General features: G+C 38.6%; 1 protein-coding gene across 5 annotated transcripts in view; it reads left to right on the top strand.

Moving 5' to 3' along the window:
- The window catches only part of RNF144B (ring finger protein 144B), a 161,847-nt gene that overhangs the window by 130,412 nt on the left and 14,442 nt on the right, over window positions 1-16,993 (top strand). For all 5 annotated transcript variants that reach the window (XM_054591839.1, XM_054591836.1, XM_054591840.1 and 2 more), the window contains one exon: window positions 8,574-8,634. In XM_054591839.1, coding sequence (XP_054447814.1) covers window positions 8,574-8,634 — 61 coding nt within the window. The remainder of the gene's footprint in view (window positions 1-8,573; window positions 8,635-16,993) is intronic.

The following is a 16,993-nucleotide window of genomic DNA, read 5'->3' as shown; positions in this document are numbered from 1 at the left end:
GTACAATAATCATCTTCTTAACCAACTTGCCACGATATATTTTTTCAGAGTAAAAAAAAAAGGTGGGATGGTGGTGGTAGTGATTTTCTCTCATTTTGAATTGAGAAATGGATAGAAGGTTATGATGGAGATGTCGGTAGCTTCCTTAGTTTATATGGGACTATTCTTTTCAAAGTAAATATCACATGTACACATGAACTTGGACTATACTGCCTTCTTTTCTGACTTGCTTTACATCGAGCTTTCCTCCTATGCAGGTATTATTATAATATGGAGCTCTTAATCTAAATACTATTCAATATATTACGGTGGGGCTTAATCCACATTATGCTTGACTGGATTCTATCTCCATGATTGTTTTTTCTGCCTTTAAAGAAATGTTGAATTATACAGGTAATACGTGACTGTATTTTGCTTATTAAAAATACTTCTGGTTAAGCTTAAGTTCTCTTTGTTCTACTGCTATTTATATTACAATATACAGTTCTTCATCATTTATTGTCTCACAAAATGCTTGTAAGTATAACATTTCTTCATCTTCAAAGGACACAAAGAATTTAAACTCTTTCCTCTGACTACTTCCCCGCATGGGCCTAGTTCACACTGTTGACTGTGCTCTGTCTTCTGCGGGCTTTAGGTCCTGCCCGCCTTCTTAATGTTTCCAGATTTGCTCAGCTGTGGCTCTGCCTCATTGATCAGGAATAGCTTCATCAGCAACGCATTTGATGCCCAGCTGCAACACTGTTTGCCCCTGGAGGAAGCAGTAGAGAAGGCAGCTTCCCCTTCCCTGTCACGGAAGCTGCTGGGAGGCCGTGCCCAGGGAGGACTTGTGCCTCCGGAGGTGCTCCACTGGAGCCAGGGAAATAGAACGCTTTCCTCCCTTGCGTCATCTGGTACTTTCAGCTGTGGCTCTGTGGGGTTTTTCTGATATACTTGATCCAGGGATCTTGTCCAACATGCAGTTATGAAAAGCAGGACACAGATGGTTTGTTCTGATAGCATTAGTTCAGTCAAGGCCTTTGCTTGGAGTTAGTAGCCTCGTTAAAAAGGCGATGACTACTTTAAGCAGCTCCCTTACGGTGTTAGGAAAGGAGTGTATCATCACTTGCTGGGAGAGCCTGAACCATTGGTCTGAGCCATGTACACTTTCAGTGCTGAGCACATAACTCATTTGAGTACTACCTCCCATGACATGGCCTGAGAAACTGAACTTCTTCTCACTGCCAGCCAGCAGTGGAAGGTAGGGAACAGCTTCTCACCCACCAGTACATCTTTCAAGCTCTGGGGCCCAGAAGTGATCAGCCTGCCTTTTACTGCTGGTGCCACAGCACGCCCCAGAGGAAGGATGGGTGCAGCTGGTCTTGCCGAGAATGGCGCTCTGGAATTCTAGGGAAGGGATTTAGGGTGGGCTATTCTGGAAGACTAGCAGAGGGGGATGGTGGGGTGTGGAGGTGCAGGACTAGGGAATTTGAAGCTGCATTTGCAAAATATACCTAGTTTTTACTCATACTGCATGTACACTGAGGGCGGCTGTGGTGATGGTTGCTGGAATTACAGAGATCTAAAGGGTCCCCCCAAGTCACCCACTAGCACTGCCTCCACTTGTCGTATCTTACCACCCTTTCTTCCCGTTATTGCAGTGCAGAGCTGGGGCAGAGAAAAGAGGAGGATGTCCAGGCACGTGGTCATAGTCCTGTTACTGTGGTTTCACGATCTGAATGGGAAGGGGTTGAGTCTGTCTATAATAATAACCTTTCGCTGCAATATATATTGGCTGGGGAAGAGGAAAACTTTGAAGTGGAAAGGATAAAGGAATCTCCTATGCCAGAGTTAATAGGTGTTTTTGAAGTTCTTAGCTGAATTTTGTTCTAGAACATTTTTAAAAATCTGTTTGAAAACTGCATATAAGTGGGGAATGATGTTTCTATGCTTTTTCTTTAACTAAACGCAAATGTAAGAAGACTAAGCAGCAGTGGGTGGAACGTGTCACAGGGGTGTGCACACAGGCATATCCCCTTTTCCCTGGATGAGCTGAGGGAGAAAAGGCAGGCGGAGCTGTGGGAAGCCGTACTGACGCCTCTGTACAAGGGGTCAAAAACAACAACAAACAAACAAATGCAACCCTCTGCAGGGAGCTGTGAAAAGATTCCTGGCCCTGGAGTTCCAGGTCTCCCCAATCCTTCGCTTTTCCAGTGGCCTTGCCATCTGGCTCTCAGACAATGATGTTCTCTTGTTTCTTCAACCAGGATTTGATATGTAGCATGTAGGTAAGGAGGTGAGCTTGGTTTGTTATACTCAGGTGAATGGGTAAATGTGCCATTTTTCTTTTTCAGTGAGGAAAATACCGCTCTTATTTTCTGCATTGAAATAGAAAACATTCTTAGTTTCTGTAGTATTGTGATAAGGCACTTGTCCGTGAGACTAGTACTATTTCTCTTGCCAGTATTTTTGCAAGTCATAGCACCTCTCAAGATCTGCCAAAACCTTGACGTGCTGTAAGGATCTACTAGAGGTCATTCCATCTCCATATATAGTGATCTGTTGTATTTCATGCCCAGCCTGGATTTTTATTAATTTTTAAAAGCAACTGTAATAGAGGTTATGATTTAAAGGGCTAAACCTAAGTAAGGTCTGGGTTTTTCCCCAACCTTCTGTCTTTGCTTTCCAGACCTGAGGGGCAGTACTTACATGAGGTCAATTTCTAGCTCTGATGTTTTAACCATTTCATTTTCCTAACAAAAAGGAAATGTATGTTGTGTTAATCAGTATTTCTTATGGGAACACATACCACTCTCAGCATAAAGGCTTCTGCAGCAAGTAGGCTCCACTGTCTGCCTTCTTTATTTCTTTGGTTTTTGCAGGGCTAGGTTTTCTTTTTTTCCTCACCTGAGGACATTTTTCATTGCTTTTAGACAGAGAGAAAGGGAGAGAGGAACATTGATGTAAGACGGTACTATCAACTGGTTGCCTCCCATACCCACTTGGACTGGGGATCAACCCACAACCTTGGTATGTGCCCTCACTAGGAATTGAACCTGCAACCTTTCTGTCTGGAATGATGCTCCAACCAACTGAGCCACACCAGCCAGGGCTAGGCCAATTTCAATGTACGTGGTTAGGCTCGCTCAGATATTATATGATAGTTAATAATAGTAAACAGTGTGTGCTTCACTTTTCATTTCTTCTCACTTGTGAATGTATCCAATTTACTGTTATGTATAACACTTAAAGCACTTGGCACACATAGGTATATAAGGTTTGTTTGGAAAATGTCCAGCCATTGTTAATATAACGGGAACGGTTTCTACAACATCGATGTAACCTGGCAGCCAAGGAGAGTGGATGGGAATGCACATGTGTGAACAATGACAACCTCACTGTACTTGTCAGTGGGAGCAGTAGGTGCTGCTGTGGCCATGGCATTCAAAATGACTGAGCAAGTAGAGCAACGAATCTGCATCAAATTTTGCATGAAGTTTGAACATTCCTCCATGGTAACTATTCAGGTGACTCAGAAGGCCGCAGCTATGGGCAACTGGTGACTGGCAGCTTCATTGCAACAGCATGCTTGTCCATGCATCACTTTTTGCGCAGAGTGTTTTGGCGAAACATCAAATCACCCAGGTGACTCAGCCCCTTTTACAACCCAGATATGGTGCCCTGGAACTCTTGGCTTTTCCAAAAATTAAAATGAACTCTGAAAGGGAAGATTTCAGACTGTTGATTCAGGAAAATATGACAGGACAGCTGATGGTGATTGGGAGAACTGTGTGAGGTCTCAAGGTGCCTACTTTGCGGGGAACCAAGGTGTCATTGTCCTGCGTACAATGTTTCTTGTATCTAGTATCTTGTATCTTCTTCAAAAATGTCTCTTTTTTTAAATAGTGCATGGCTGGATACTTTATGGACAGGCGTTGTACTCTAACTTCCCTGATTATGCTCCACTATATGAGGGGTGAGATGAGAAGTGGAGACATTCAGCAGAATATTAACTGGGTGCTTAATAAGTATCCCCAGGTTCATTTTTAAAATCCTCATATGAGGACGTTTTCTCATAGCTTTTTTTTTTTCTTTTTACAGAGAGGGGAAGTTGACAGGGGAGGAAGGGAGAGAGAGAGAGAGAGAGAGAGAGAGAGAGAGAGAAGTGTCAGTGAGGGAGAAACATCAACTAGTTGCCTTTCCAAAAGTGCCCCAACCAGCGATTGAACCAAGAACCCAGGCATATTCCCTGACCGGGGAATTGAACCTGCGACCTTTTGGTCCACAGGGTGATGCTCCAACCAACTGAGGCACGCTGGCCAGGGCCCCAACCTTATTTTTCTAACTTCGTTTTCATTGTTGGCACTATCGTAGATGTCCGCATTTTCCCCCTCTTTGGCCATCTCCACCCAGCCCCCTCCCCTCTTTCCCAGGTTCATTTTTACCAGAAGAAGAAACATGGTGATTGTAGGGAGGTAGTACATTTCTGTTGTTATTGTTCTGATATTATTGCTGTTCTTTTATTGAAATGAAACTCAATTTATTTTCTTTTAATTAATTTTTTTTCTTTTTGGAAAGTCTGGAATGACGAGGAGGAAACGTGGTCTTTCATGCTTGGATTGGAGGAGATAGGAAGTTTTGTTTAACAGGTAGATTAGCACAAATTTCAAAGGAGAAATAGCAAAAATATAACTAAGTGAAAGATTTTTTTTTTGTAGTTAATCTAAGGTAAGTGCTCTCTTTGAGAGCTGAGAGGATACTTAAATATCTTTGTTTCCACTGCTTAAAGGTGGGTTTGGTTAGTAATGGATTGGAGTTCAGTAAGTACAATAAATGTCAGTAGTCCATGTCAACCTAAATAAATAAATGAATAAGCAAATAAATGGGGAATAAGGGACAGCCCTTACTTACAGTAGAATTCTCATGAACAAATAGAAAATGGACATAGAAAATCATCATTTAGCAAATGGCACAGTAATAATTATAGTGGGCAAGAATTTTCAGTAGATACAAACGTTAGCAAAGTTATGATTAGAAACAGGACATTTGCAGAATCTCCAAATATCTCCCTACAAGATTACAAAGAGTGAAGCAACCTGGCAGATACTACCTTAACAAAGTTATAAAGTTAACCAATAATGAGACAGGTTGTCATCATTTACCTCCTGATGGCCCAATTTCACTTCTGTGATCTTCTTGCCAAAAATGCACAGTCTCAACCAAATCGTGATTTTCTCATGACAGACCCAAATTGGAGAGCATTGGACAAAGTAACTGGACTGGACTCTTTAAACATGTCAGGGTCATGACAGGCAAACCCGGAATGAGGGACTGCCCCAGATTAGAGAAGGCTAAGGAGACAAAGAAAGTGACCGCAAGGTCATGTCCTGAACTGGGTCTGGAGTGAGAAGGACATTTTGTGAATGTCCCTGTGCATTAATTGGTGAGATTTGAATAAGGCCTGAAGATTGTTTAATTATTTTGTATTAATGAAAATGTCATTGTTTTAATAATTAACTATGGTTGTGTAAGATGTTAACATTGGGGGGATGGCCTTTAGGGACTCCATATAATTGTTACAGCTTTTTGTGAGCCTCAAATTATTTCAGAATAAAAAAGTTAAAAAGGAACATTCTGGTATGATTTTGAGTGATTTGGAATTTTTTGTTGGTAGGAAGAGGAGAATTATATACCCTAAGATACCTCTTATAGATAATCTCTTGTTCTCTAGGATTTTCATTTTCACAATTAATTTTAGAGGTCTTCTGATTCCTTTACATTTTTTTAAGGAGTAGCCCTTTAACCTGTTGCCTGATTGAGTCTTCAATAATCATCCTAAAGCATTTATTTCAGTTTTGTAATTGTGAAAGACCTGGAGCAATAACAACTTAGTTTCAAATGGCAGTGGAATGGAAATTTAATAGTTTGGTTCACTTTTTTTTTTTAAGTCTAATTCAGCTTTTGATAGTAATATTTCAGCAAATTATCTGTAGTCTATGAAACCCAACAAATGATAAGATCAAAAAGTAGATTGTTTTTTTAAAATTTATGCCTATTTATTACCTCCCCAGTAATTTAAGTACTTTGAGGGCAGCTTCTGTGTCCACTGCTCATTTGTATCCGCAGGCATCCAGCCAGTGCTTTACCCACTGGCTGTCAACACGTGTCTGGAAAAGATTAAAGTCTAAGTGGTGGGGGCGGGGAAGAGAATGGTGCCTTTAGGGGCTTATCTTTATTGCAGAACTGTCAAACGGGGGAAAAGTGGTAGACCTAACTTTCTGTGATCACAGATTTCAATAGAAAAATTGATTTAATTTATTAAGGCTTAATTTCATACACACCGTTTACCTAAAAAAATAAGAAATAGGAGCTTCAAAATAGAACGAAGGGCAAAAATTATTAAAGACCCCTGACTTTCATGTTGGCAGTAATGTGTCCTCTGATGAAATTTTAACAGTAAATGTCCATCTCTAGTGTTGACTTTTTACTGCGTTGATCTCTGTCATTGTTCACATTAGCCTTTCATCTCTATATGAAATATTTATCTCCTTTTTGCTTTGTCTTCTTTTAAAAAGATTTTTTATTTATTTTTTAGAGAGAGGGGAAGGGAGGGCGAAAGAAGGAGAGAAACCTGAATATGTGAGAGAAACATTGACTGGTTGCCTCTTTCATGCCCCCAACCGGGGACCTGGCCCGCAACCCAGGCGTGTGCCCTGAATCGAACTGGCGACCTTTTGGTTCACAGGCCGGCACTTAACCCACTGAGCCATACCAGCCAAGGCTTGCTTTGTCTTTTTATAAACTGTGTTTGACTTAGCTGTTATATAAATTGCTTGTCGTTTAAAAACATCAGAATTTTTAAGGGTTGATTTTGAGGGCTTTGAAGAAAGTTTTCATCTGTCCAGAAGCAATTTTAGATGGTATAAGAAGAGAATAGAGTTGTCCTATAGAGTAAAAAACCTCAAATAGCTTTTTTTTGGGGGGGGGTGGTGGGGGAGGTGTTAAAAATTGATTTATAGAACATCGCTAAGGTCTCTTGGGCCCAGATGATATTTTCTCCCAAGACACCTTGACCCAAAAGTTGAAGCTGTTTTAGATTATTTGTCCTCCACCTGAAATGAATCCATGACTAAGTCAGGAACTGAACGCCGATTCCTTAATGCTTCCCATACTTTAACTTGCTTGCGCCTTCTGTCTCCAAATGCATTTCATTTGAGGTGCCTTTGCCTTTTAGGAAAGCTGTCCAGGTAGCATTATAAAAGATGAAACAAAACTGGCTTTCAGTAGAATAAACATCTAACCATACTTTTAAAAAATTATGGTAACATACATATAAAATTAACCTTAATTTTTTATAGTGATTGCTAAGGAGGTTTTATATAAGGTGCCAGATGAACATACATTTTCCCCCCAGCTAGAGAGAAAGGTTATAATTATATTAAATTTATATTTTACTACTCTTTACTTGAAATAGAGAAGACAGAACTTGCCTCTTTTGTGGTTCTTCATACATTTAACTAACTTAATTTAATTCCTTTGCAAAATAAACAATTTTTTTTTGTGAGGGGAGGGATTAGATTTTGAATACCTTTAAAAATGTATTAAGTACAATTTTAGCTGCCTTAGTTTTTTTTTTTTTTTACTCCAGTTTTCTCAAAGCACACTTCTTTCCCTTAGTTGCAAGAACTTCCACCCACATACGTTTTATACCAAAAAAGTGCAATGTTTTAGAGTCAGAATTACCAAGGTGTGTCCTGTATCAACTTGCTGAATATCTGGAAGCCTAATATAAAATTCTTTGATTTTCCCTAGTTGTAAATCTTTAAACAATGTCAACATACTTACATACTGACATCAATGGAATTATTTTTTAGAATGTCAGCCTAGGAGTAGTTAGCTTTGCCTGCATCTGACTTCGAAATGCAGCTTAAAAATGATTAGTCTGAAATGTCATTTGGTTAGGTATGAATTGTTGCTGCTATGACCCTTTGGTCTACATTGCCACCTGAAGTGGAAATGGGAGTCTAGCCATAAGAAATACCTGAGGCATTTCTTTTCTGTGAGTGCATGCATGGTAAGGCATGATAACCAAGGGCCCCTTGAAGTAATGTTTGTCAGAAGATAATGACTTTTACTTTGCTTAGAAGGTACCATTCCCTAAGTAACAAATGAAGTGTTCACAATTCCTGAGGCACTATCGACATGACCTTAGTATTTAAATATGTAAGGGTTCTAAAGCTAGAACTATAATCTTTTAAACTTCTCCCAAATGAATCAACAGTTGGAAAGAGCACCTTTCATATATGCACACAAATAATTTGGGAAGTCTAAAAATTTCCTTGTCTGGTCTTAGTAGCCGCTGATCAAAGAATGGAAGGTGATCAGTGGGCTCTGTAACTGGTGCCGTGGCAGGTGGTTGGGGATGAACCGGGTATTGCTGCTGGTGTTACTGCACGAACAGTGCAGAGACAAGGAGGCTGGCAAACAGCTTGTACAGAGTAGATAAAGTAAGCCAAAGAAGGAGAGATCACAAAAGGCTGGTGGCTCGGGCCTCAGTGACTGAGATCTGATTTATATAATGTGTCTGGTTTCAGATTGCCTGTTTGGTACCTGTGGATCAGTTTCAGCTTTATCAGCGGTTAAAATTTGAACGAGGTATGTATGCACCCTTCTTTTTATCCCAATGCTGAATGTGGTTTTACACATGTCATCTTTCCACCAACCTGCATGCAAGATTAAGGCAGCTGCGGGCTGTCAGCAAAGCCACAAGGGTGCTCAGAAAGGGGAAAACTGTAATTGCAACACACAATTTCAATTTTCTCAGCCTCACCCAGAAAAAAAATACAGGCTAGCAGGAAATAGAAGTTTCCTTATTGGTTGTTTTGTATTTTTAATTTGGCTTATGTGAGAGAGGTTCTGCAAAAGTTGGGTAGTTTCACAATAACAATGTCATTACAAAAGAAGAGTGATCCTCAGAATGGGTTTTACTTCCAATTTTTGTACTCATGAAGATCACTCTTAAAATATCAGTCAGCCCAAACATTTTTACGGCTTATTATAATACCATTTGTTCTTTTGGTACGACCTTTGTAATTATAGTGATGGCAGAATGTATTATTTTAATGAGATTTACAATGTTTTGGACTAATTTTCTTTCTGACTTTGGATTTGGGGTAATTTATACAGCTTTTCTAGTTATCCTGCCTTTTGGTCTGTAGGAGTTGTATTTTTAACTTCTTTTGGCTTCTCAGAGATCTTTTTTAGGAGCCCTTTCCTCCTGTCCCACCCTATTAATATGTTCTTGAACTAAATGATCTGTTTCTTTGTATCTGAGAACTGGAAAAAAAAAATTATTTCCCCTAAATCTTTTAGGACGGATGTAGTCTCATTGGGTATATAAAATAAACTCACCTGGCATGAACGTGCAGTTTTCTGATTGCTGACTTTTTAATCTGATTAATAAAGGCCAGAGATGGCAGGGGGGTGGGCATATCTATCACGTGCCAGTAAGTATAGTAAACATAATTACCTTTATTTCATTTACTTTTTGCAACACCCTGATGTATAATTCTTACATGAAAAAAGAAAGAGAGCATGAAGGACCTAAGAGTGGGAATATGTACCTGCGGCGTGGTCACAGGATGGCTTTCACTGCCACGGACTGAGGTCTGGCTCAGTCTCATAGGCTTATTTTTTTTTCTGCAGGCCAAAGGCAGATTCACCTCTCACGGATGGATCATTTAACTAAATTTATAATATTGATAGATTAAGGTGGAATTCACTAATAAAACAATTTTTGCACTGGATTACCTGAAGATGCACATAGGAGGTTAGGAAGTAGAATGTTGTTGAACATAGAATCAGAGCCAGTGAAGTCAGATGAATTTTCGGTTTCAAGATGAAAACATAGCCTGATGCATTTTGTCCTGTGGATTCTGAGCTAGCTAGAGAAATTAATGATGGGTAGTTTGTATTGGCCCACCCTAGTCCACCTCCCTGGGCTAATTAGATTGAGCATTATAACATCAGGCGATGATTTACTGGATGTGACAGCCAAAGTTACAATAGATACTGGGTCAAACATCTGCCCTGCCGTTCTCTCACTTTAGGCCAATATTCACCACTATAAAAATAAATGACTGTTGGCATAGAGATATTTTAAGAATTCACCTGCAAATGGATGTGCTTGGTAGCAAGTGCCATGATTTTGGACCTCTTGAGTAGAGAGTGTCAAGTGAGTTAGATTTCCAGGCTTCTTAAATGGTAAAGCTTGTAAGCTTTGTAACCAGAGCTCAGCCTGTTTATAGCATTCCTTTGCCCCATATAGACGTCTCTTCTCCCATGTCCACCAACCTCCTTCACACCCACTCTGCTGCCCCATCTTTTATGCCTGATCCCTCATTGTTTACATTTTAGGGACATACTTATTGGCTAAAATGCCTTTTTGTAGTTACACACATTCTCATAGTACCAGGAATTAAAGCTTTCTGTTGGTCGTCCTCACAGGTAAATATTGACGTTTTAGTTTTTTTAAAAGAGCAGTGGTTAAGAGCCTAGGTGGGAATGCAGGCTCGACTACTTACTACTACTAGTCGTATGACATTGCACAAGTTTCTTAATTACTCGCCTCAGTTCCCTATCTGTAAAATGGGGATAGCGATAGTCCCTGCACCCTGGGGTTGGGATGAGGATTCGGTGTATTAATACATGTACAGCACTCCTATGGGTGCTTCCTGTGTTTTGGTAACAGTTGTTGGTAATAAAAATACTAATAACTTCAGAGTAGCATCTTTTATAACAAAGTATACTCAGTGATCTTCTATCCCCTTTTTATGAGAGGAAATAATCATAACAGGCAATACCTTCATACTTAAATAGATGTTATGACTTTTTGATAGCGGGATTAGAATGCTGGAAGCTAATTGACCGTTTTTTTTTAATGTTACACATTCTATGGGTTTGAGCAAATTTATAATGCTATGTATAGACCGTTATAGATACACTATGTAGCCTTCTCTGATTGGCTTCTTTCACTTCATAATATGCATTGCACTGCCACATCCATCTTTGCAGGAGGAATAGCCTTGCTATAGGTGAGGTACACATGGAAAATCATTGGACAAGACTCCTGCAGATTGCTTTGTGACTGGAACTTTTTAATGTTCTTGTAGTGTTCATCCCTACTTGTTACTGGCTTATTTCTTCATTAGATATGATAATGTATTTGATCTGATCATAGTCAAGTTGAGCAGGCTATGGAGCTAGACTGTCTTTTGTAGGTGTCTTGCATATCTCTGTTTTGATGCATTGTAAGGTGATCACACAGTCTTACTCATACATGGAATTTTTTTTTTTTCACAAGTTCCATGCAGATGCCCTACAATAGATCCTCATGAATTGGCAATTGATTTTATTATTCCTTTTTTTTATAGATACAGAAACTTAAAATTTGAGGGGTTGAAACTTACCTAGGATCATGTTGTCTAAGTTTCCTCATCTATCAGAATTTTAAGTTATGTAATTTTTTATTGGAGTAAAATATGTATAATGTAAAACTTACTATTTCACTCATTTTAGATGGCTTACTTCACTCAGTATAATGTTTTGAAGGTTCATCCATATTGTAGCATATGTTAGAACTTCATTTTGTTTTGTCACTGAATAACATTCCATCATATGAACATAGACATTTTGTTTACCTATTCATTGCTGATGGACACTTGGGTTGTCTACACATTTTGGCTACTGTGAATAATGCTGCAATGAACATAGGGGTACAAGCATCTGTTTGCATCCTCTCTTTCAGTTCTTTTGACTATATGGCTATGGGTGGAATTCTGGGCCATGTGGTAATCCTATGTTTAGTTTTTGAGGAACTGTCAAACTGTAAAACTCTGTAATTTAATAATAAATTTAATTAGACATTTTAATTATTTTAAAGTATGGAAGTATATTAAATTTGTAAGTACGTATGTTAAATCCTGTGACCATTTCATTCATCTCTCTCGTTTTATAAGAAAGGAATCTGAGGCCCCTAGACGTTTTGAGCTTAGATAATTTTGGAAGGGAATCTGTAATCATGTAATTCCTTATTATCCTCTATTATAAATAATTATATTAGAAAATAGGCGATTTCAAGTAAGGATATATTTATGTTAATACAGTGCTATATAATGGGATTTACTTGATTGGGGTACTTTTAAGTTGTATACCTCATTGTTACATAGTAGACTTCATATTCACTTCAAACTCAAGACTTACGAGTTATGTGACTTTGAGGTCTGTGCCACAAAAACATTTTATGTGAAACTGTTTGGAAGAGGATCTTGGGATGCAATAAATACCAATATTGTGAATGCTTCAAGTGACTAAGTAAAGTAGCAGAAAGTAAAACTAATTGGCTGGGCTCTGAGATAGAATTGTAGAGACTGTTGTTGCTCTGAAAAAATGCAGAATCGGTTTAGTGGAGCCCCATATCTTAGTTATAAAAAATTATTGTTAGTTTTGTCCAATTCTTATTGACTACTAAGTTCTCTCTCAGTTTTTAGTTTGTCATCTGGTGTTTTTAAAATTATCCTCTGCTTTGTGTTACATATGTAGCTTGCCCTTTATGTACTTGTTTTATCTAAGTCTTTGTGAGGAAAAAATCTGTTGAGTAGGAATGGGCCCAAATCATCCCTGTTTATACAAAACAGAGACACACAATTTGGAATTGATTGGTTATCCTATGAATGCACTTTGCATCCATCTGTGACTTTCATCAGCTACTGCGGTGTGTGTGGCTTACCCTTTCTGAGTTAGTCTTCCAACAGTCATGAAGAAAAGGGAATATTAAGTCTGGCATATGTTAGTGATTACTGCTTTCCTTTTTGCTGGTTCTCAAAGCACATGTCTGATGATTAGTGCTAGAATTTTTTTTTACTCTTGTTTCCAGAATCTACTTTTTCAAAATAATTTTTTTTTCAAAAATTGGGTTAAGATTAAGATGGGTTAAGATCCATCTCTAGTCCTTAATCCCTTTTTCCTTTTTGGGGACCCTGTTTTACTTACTTTAACTTCAAGTTGCTTCAGTTCCTTGGTAGGGTAACGTATCTGTTCCTGGCTAGGTGTATCATCATATAGTAGTCAGAAACATATACAAATGTTTCAAGTGCCATAGTGTTCTTCTTCATAAAGCAGTGAAGTAAAGTAAGACTTTCTTCTCCTATTATCTGCTAATCCTACCATACTCACTTAAGTATTCAACATCCACTTTTTTATGTAGTGAGTATCTGTTACGTGCTAAGTATAGTTCCAGATGCTGGCTTCATCTTTATCTGAAAGCCCTTTGGTTCTCAACATGTTTTCACAAGTCTCCTTTCATTTTAAGTCTTAACATTTATGATATGCTTCCTTGAGTTTCATTTCACTCTTTTGTCTTTCGTGAAATGCTCCAACCCTCTCTTTTGTGTCCAGTCATTAAAGTTTCATCTCACCTGAGCTCCCTATGTAGGTATTTGGTGTCTTCTGGTGATTTTTTTTTTTTTTTTTTGGTAAGACTATGAATCTTAATGAGCTTATTGGTAGTTCAGGGTTTTTTTTTTTTTTTAACATCTCCCATCTCTCATTAGCCATCTTTCTTCTCATAGTTGCAGATCACAAGGCTGTTATTACTGTGTGTGCGTGTGTTTTTTTTTCTGAGCCTGCTTTTCTGGGGTTTCATGATAAGTGAATTATTAAGTCTAGGGTTTCCTTCCTAAGCTATTCTATGCTTTTGGAAGATAACACTTTCTCCTCAGCTTCGTGCTTCCTCTGCCATTCAGTTCTTTCTTGGTGGTGTTATAAGTCTAAAACAGCACCCTCTCGATGTTTCAGTTGTCCTTTGAGAAACGAAAATGTCTGCAGGAAAAGACATTTATGAGCATGTAAGATGAAATTTATTAAGGGAACTCAAAAGAGAGGCACAATGTCAAGTGTTCACCACTTCCTGTGTGTGCCTCCATTTCCTCATCTGTAAAATGGGGATAAAATGGGATGGCTGTCATAGGGCTGTTGTGGAGAATGAGTCAATATTTGTGTGTCGGCCACCGTTTGCATCTGGTAAATTATCACTGCCATTATTGTCATTGTTATTAATCGTTATCACCACTGAATCTTACTTTTCCCCCAGTTTTCTGAACTAAACTAAGAAAGCATCGTCCAGAATCTAGCTCATACCTCAGTCTGGGTATATAGCATAATATCACATCTGTTTTCTTTTCAACTTAGTCCAAGTCTTTTTCAGCATTTTCCCATCCTTGTTGTCCTAGATTCTAGAGTTATATAGAAACTTGATAACCAATACTAATTCCTTTACAGTACCTTGTAACATCCATTTCCTTCTTACAGTGTGCTTTTGCTATAAATGTGAATCCACTTTCTCTGACCACCTCCCAGCAGATCATTTGCTGAGAAGCACCATTCAAAGTGGCTGTTTTGAAGATAAAACGTTCCCATGGTGACAGTGGAAATTAAAATCCATTTAGTAACAGGATTATATTTTGACACAGAGAATGGTATTCTAGGGGTAATAAAGGCCTGATCCCAACATACACTTACTAATCCCATTGTGCAAACTTCTAACTTCTGTGGGTACTAATATAACAGTGTTAGACTGGATAAGCTAAAAGGTTGTTTCCAAGTTTGAAATTCCGTGGTTCTCTTCAACTATCTTGAGAGCAGTTCTGCCAATAGCCACCTTTGTTTGAGTGTATTTCCTGTAGCTGATGTTAATTCTAATTGGCTTAGCTTAATTGCATTTTAACTATCTTCAGAAGACCTTTGTTCTTTGAGATATGAGAAAGCAAATCAACTTTGACGTAATTAAAAATGCAATGGGTCATAAAAGTTAAAACAGTTTGATTTATTTCAGCTGACAATTAAATTATCTTGGGTGCAATAACAAAAATACAATAATAAAAATTCATGTGATGTCTTTTCGGGCACAGCCTCACGAGGTTAGAGGATGGCAGGAAACCACTCGTGTGAGTTGAGAGACTATACTAGAGAATAAGAAGCAATCTCCGCTTAATTGACGCTGATAGTTCCAGGTGGGAAAACCAAGGCTTCTTGAGTTCAGTTTTTGAAAACTGAAAACACTCCTTGGTGTCAGATATGGTCTTTAGGTCTCATGGAAGTTTTATTTTCTTAGAATATTTCTACTTCCCAGTTGTCAGATTACAGAAGTAAAAAAATAGTTTAAATAGTATTTCCTGCCTAGCAAATATTACTTGAACAAGCAGAGTCTTAAGATCAAATAGTCATTGGGCTTTACTTCAGTGATTCATTCTCATTTTCATAAGTACATTCCAGTGAAAGTCTCTGAATTTTTCTATCTCTGATGTAAGTATGTTACAACTAATCACTTTTAAATCATGTGCACATTAAAGAGTTTCGGATACTGTTAGTTGGGGGCTGATTTACACAGACTCTTGGTTTCTCTTTTTCTAGATTTCTGAACTTTTCCCCATCTCAAATCAACGTGAAGCTTTCATCATTGCCTTTGCAGAAGAAATTAGTTAAATATGCATTAGTTCATTTTCCCCCCAACTTTGGAGGAAATAAATTTGAAGGGGGAAGAAACTAACCCTTAAATGTTTTGGATAAGTGGCCATTTTGTTTGCTAGGCCAAAAGCCAGGAGGTAGAATTGAATTCACCGTAATAGTAATAAGAAGTGTTTTGAAAATCCCCCATTAATCCAGTGGGACTCTCTTCCCCTCAGTGTCCTCTCAGATTGCTAGCATGGAGGTGAGAGAGGGGAGAAGACAGTTCTCTGCATGCTCAGTGATCTGGCCACCACCTGGTGTCCACCAGTCTGTTCCCTTTTGGCTTGTGTTCTGCAAAGTCTTGTTAGCTGCCAGGGCTGCCAATGCCTGATGCCCCTTCAGCATTTTTTCCTTTCTACTAACCTGGCCTGTAGGCCCCTTTTGCAGAACATTATTACCTGAGTTATGTAAGGCAACATTGTGCTATTAATGGCATATTAGAATTATAATAATTAAATTAAAACAACTCTATTAGCTTCTATTGACCTCTAACTGCTCCTCTAGAGGGAGGGCTGAAGGGTACTCTGAAGGACAAAGGCCTTTCTGTGTGACCTGGCCCGACTTGTATTTCTGGATTCTTGTTCCATTGGAGAAAGCTTTTTTCCAGGAGACTCCAAGATGCTCTAAAAAAAAATTCTCTCTGGGTAGTTGTTTTTGTTCTCTGGGAATATCTGAATAAAGGGCGGAACAATATGGAACCTTACTGTTAATGCTACCATTATCTTTTATTACCGAAAGGAATTTATCTACAGATATAATGTTTTACTCCTCTAGTATGTAGCTTCTTTCATTTATTCAATGACATTTACTACGTTCCAGGCATATTTCTAGTCAGTGTTTGTCAACTGGGATGATTGTATCCAATTGCATCTCTACTAGAGAATCTTGACAATTTCACCTTCCAAATATGCTCCAAATTTTCAGTACTTCCACTTCTAACATATAAAACAGTGTATCACCTCAGGTTGGATCATGACAATAGCCTCGTAATAGATCTCTTGGCTGCTACATTGTGTCGTACTATCTATTTTTCCTACAATAGCCAGGGTAATCCTCAAAAAATGAGAATCATACCATGACCCTCCCCTTCAATGGCTTCTCATTGCACTTAATTAAGCCTTAGCATCACATTCTGTGATTGTTAATCAAACAATCTTTCCCTCTGCTCATTTAGCTCCTGATAAAATCGGACTGCTATATTACATATGTCAATCAATCTCTCTCTCTCTCTCTCTCTCTCTCTCTCTCTCTCTCTCTCTTTCTTTCTCACATTATTTGGACAAAAGTGGGAAAGCTTTCACATCAAAAACGTGTAGGTTGGCTGCTTACTCATGGTTCTAACCTACAGACTTACCTTTATCATCAGACTTTGAAAGACCTGTGATTTAGAATGGATAATAAGTAGACATTTGATCTGGGAGTCCTTCGTTCTAAGTTATATACCAGTCTT

The sequence above is a fragment of the Pteronotus mesoamericanus genome, unplaced genomic scaffold (assembly GCF_021234165.1).
Source record: "Pteronotus mesoamericanus isolate MK-2021 breed Mesoamerican mustached bat unplaced genomic scaffold, CSHL_Meso_final scaffold_31, whole genome shotgun sequence".
In the NCBI taxonomy this organism is placed as follows: Eukaryota; Metazoa; Chordata; class Mammalia; order Chiroptera; family Mormoopidae; genus Pteronotus; species Pteronotus mesoamericanus.
Note: the sequence above shows the minus strand (reverse complement) of the source record. Positions and strands in the feature narration are given on the sequence as shown.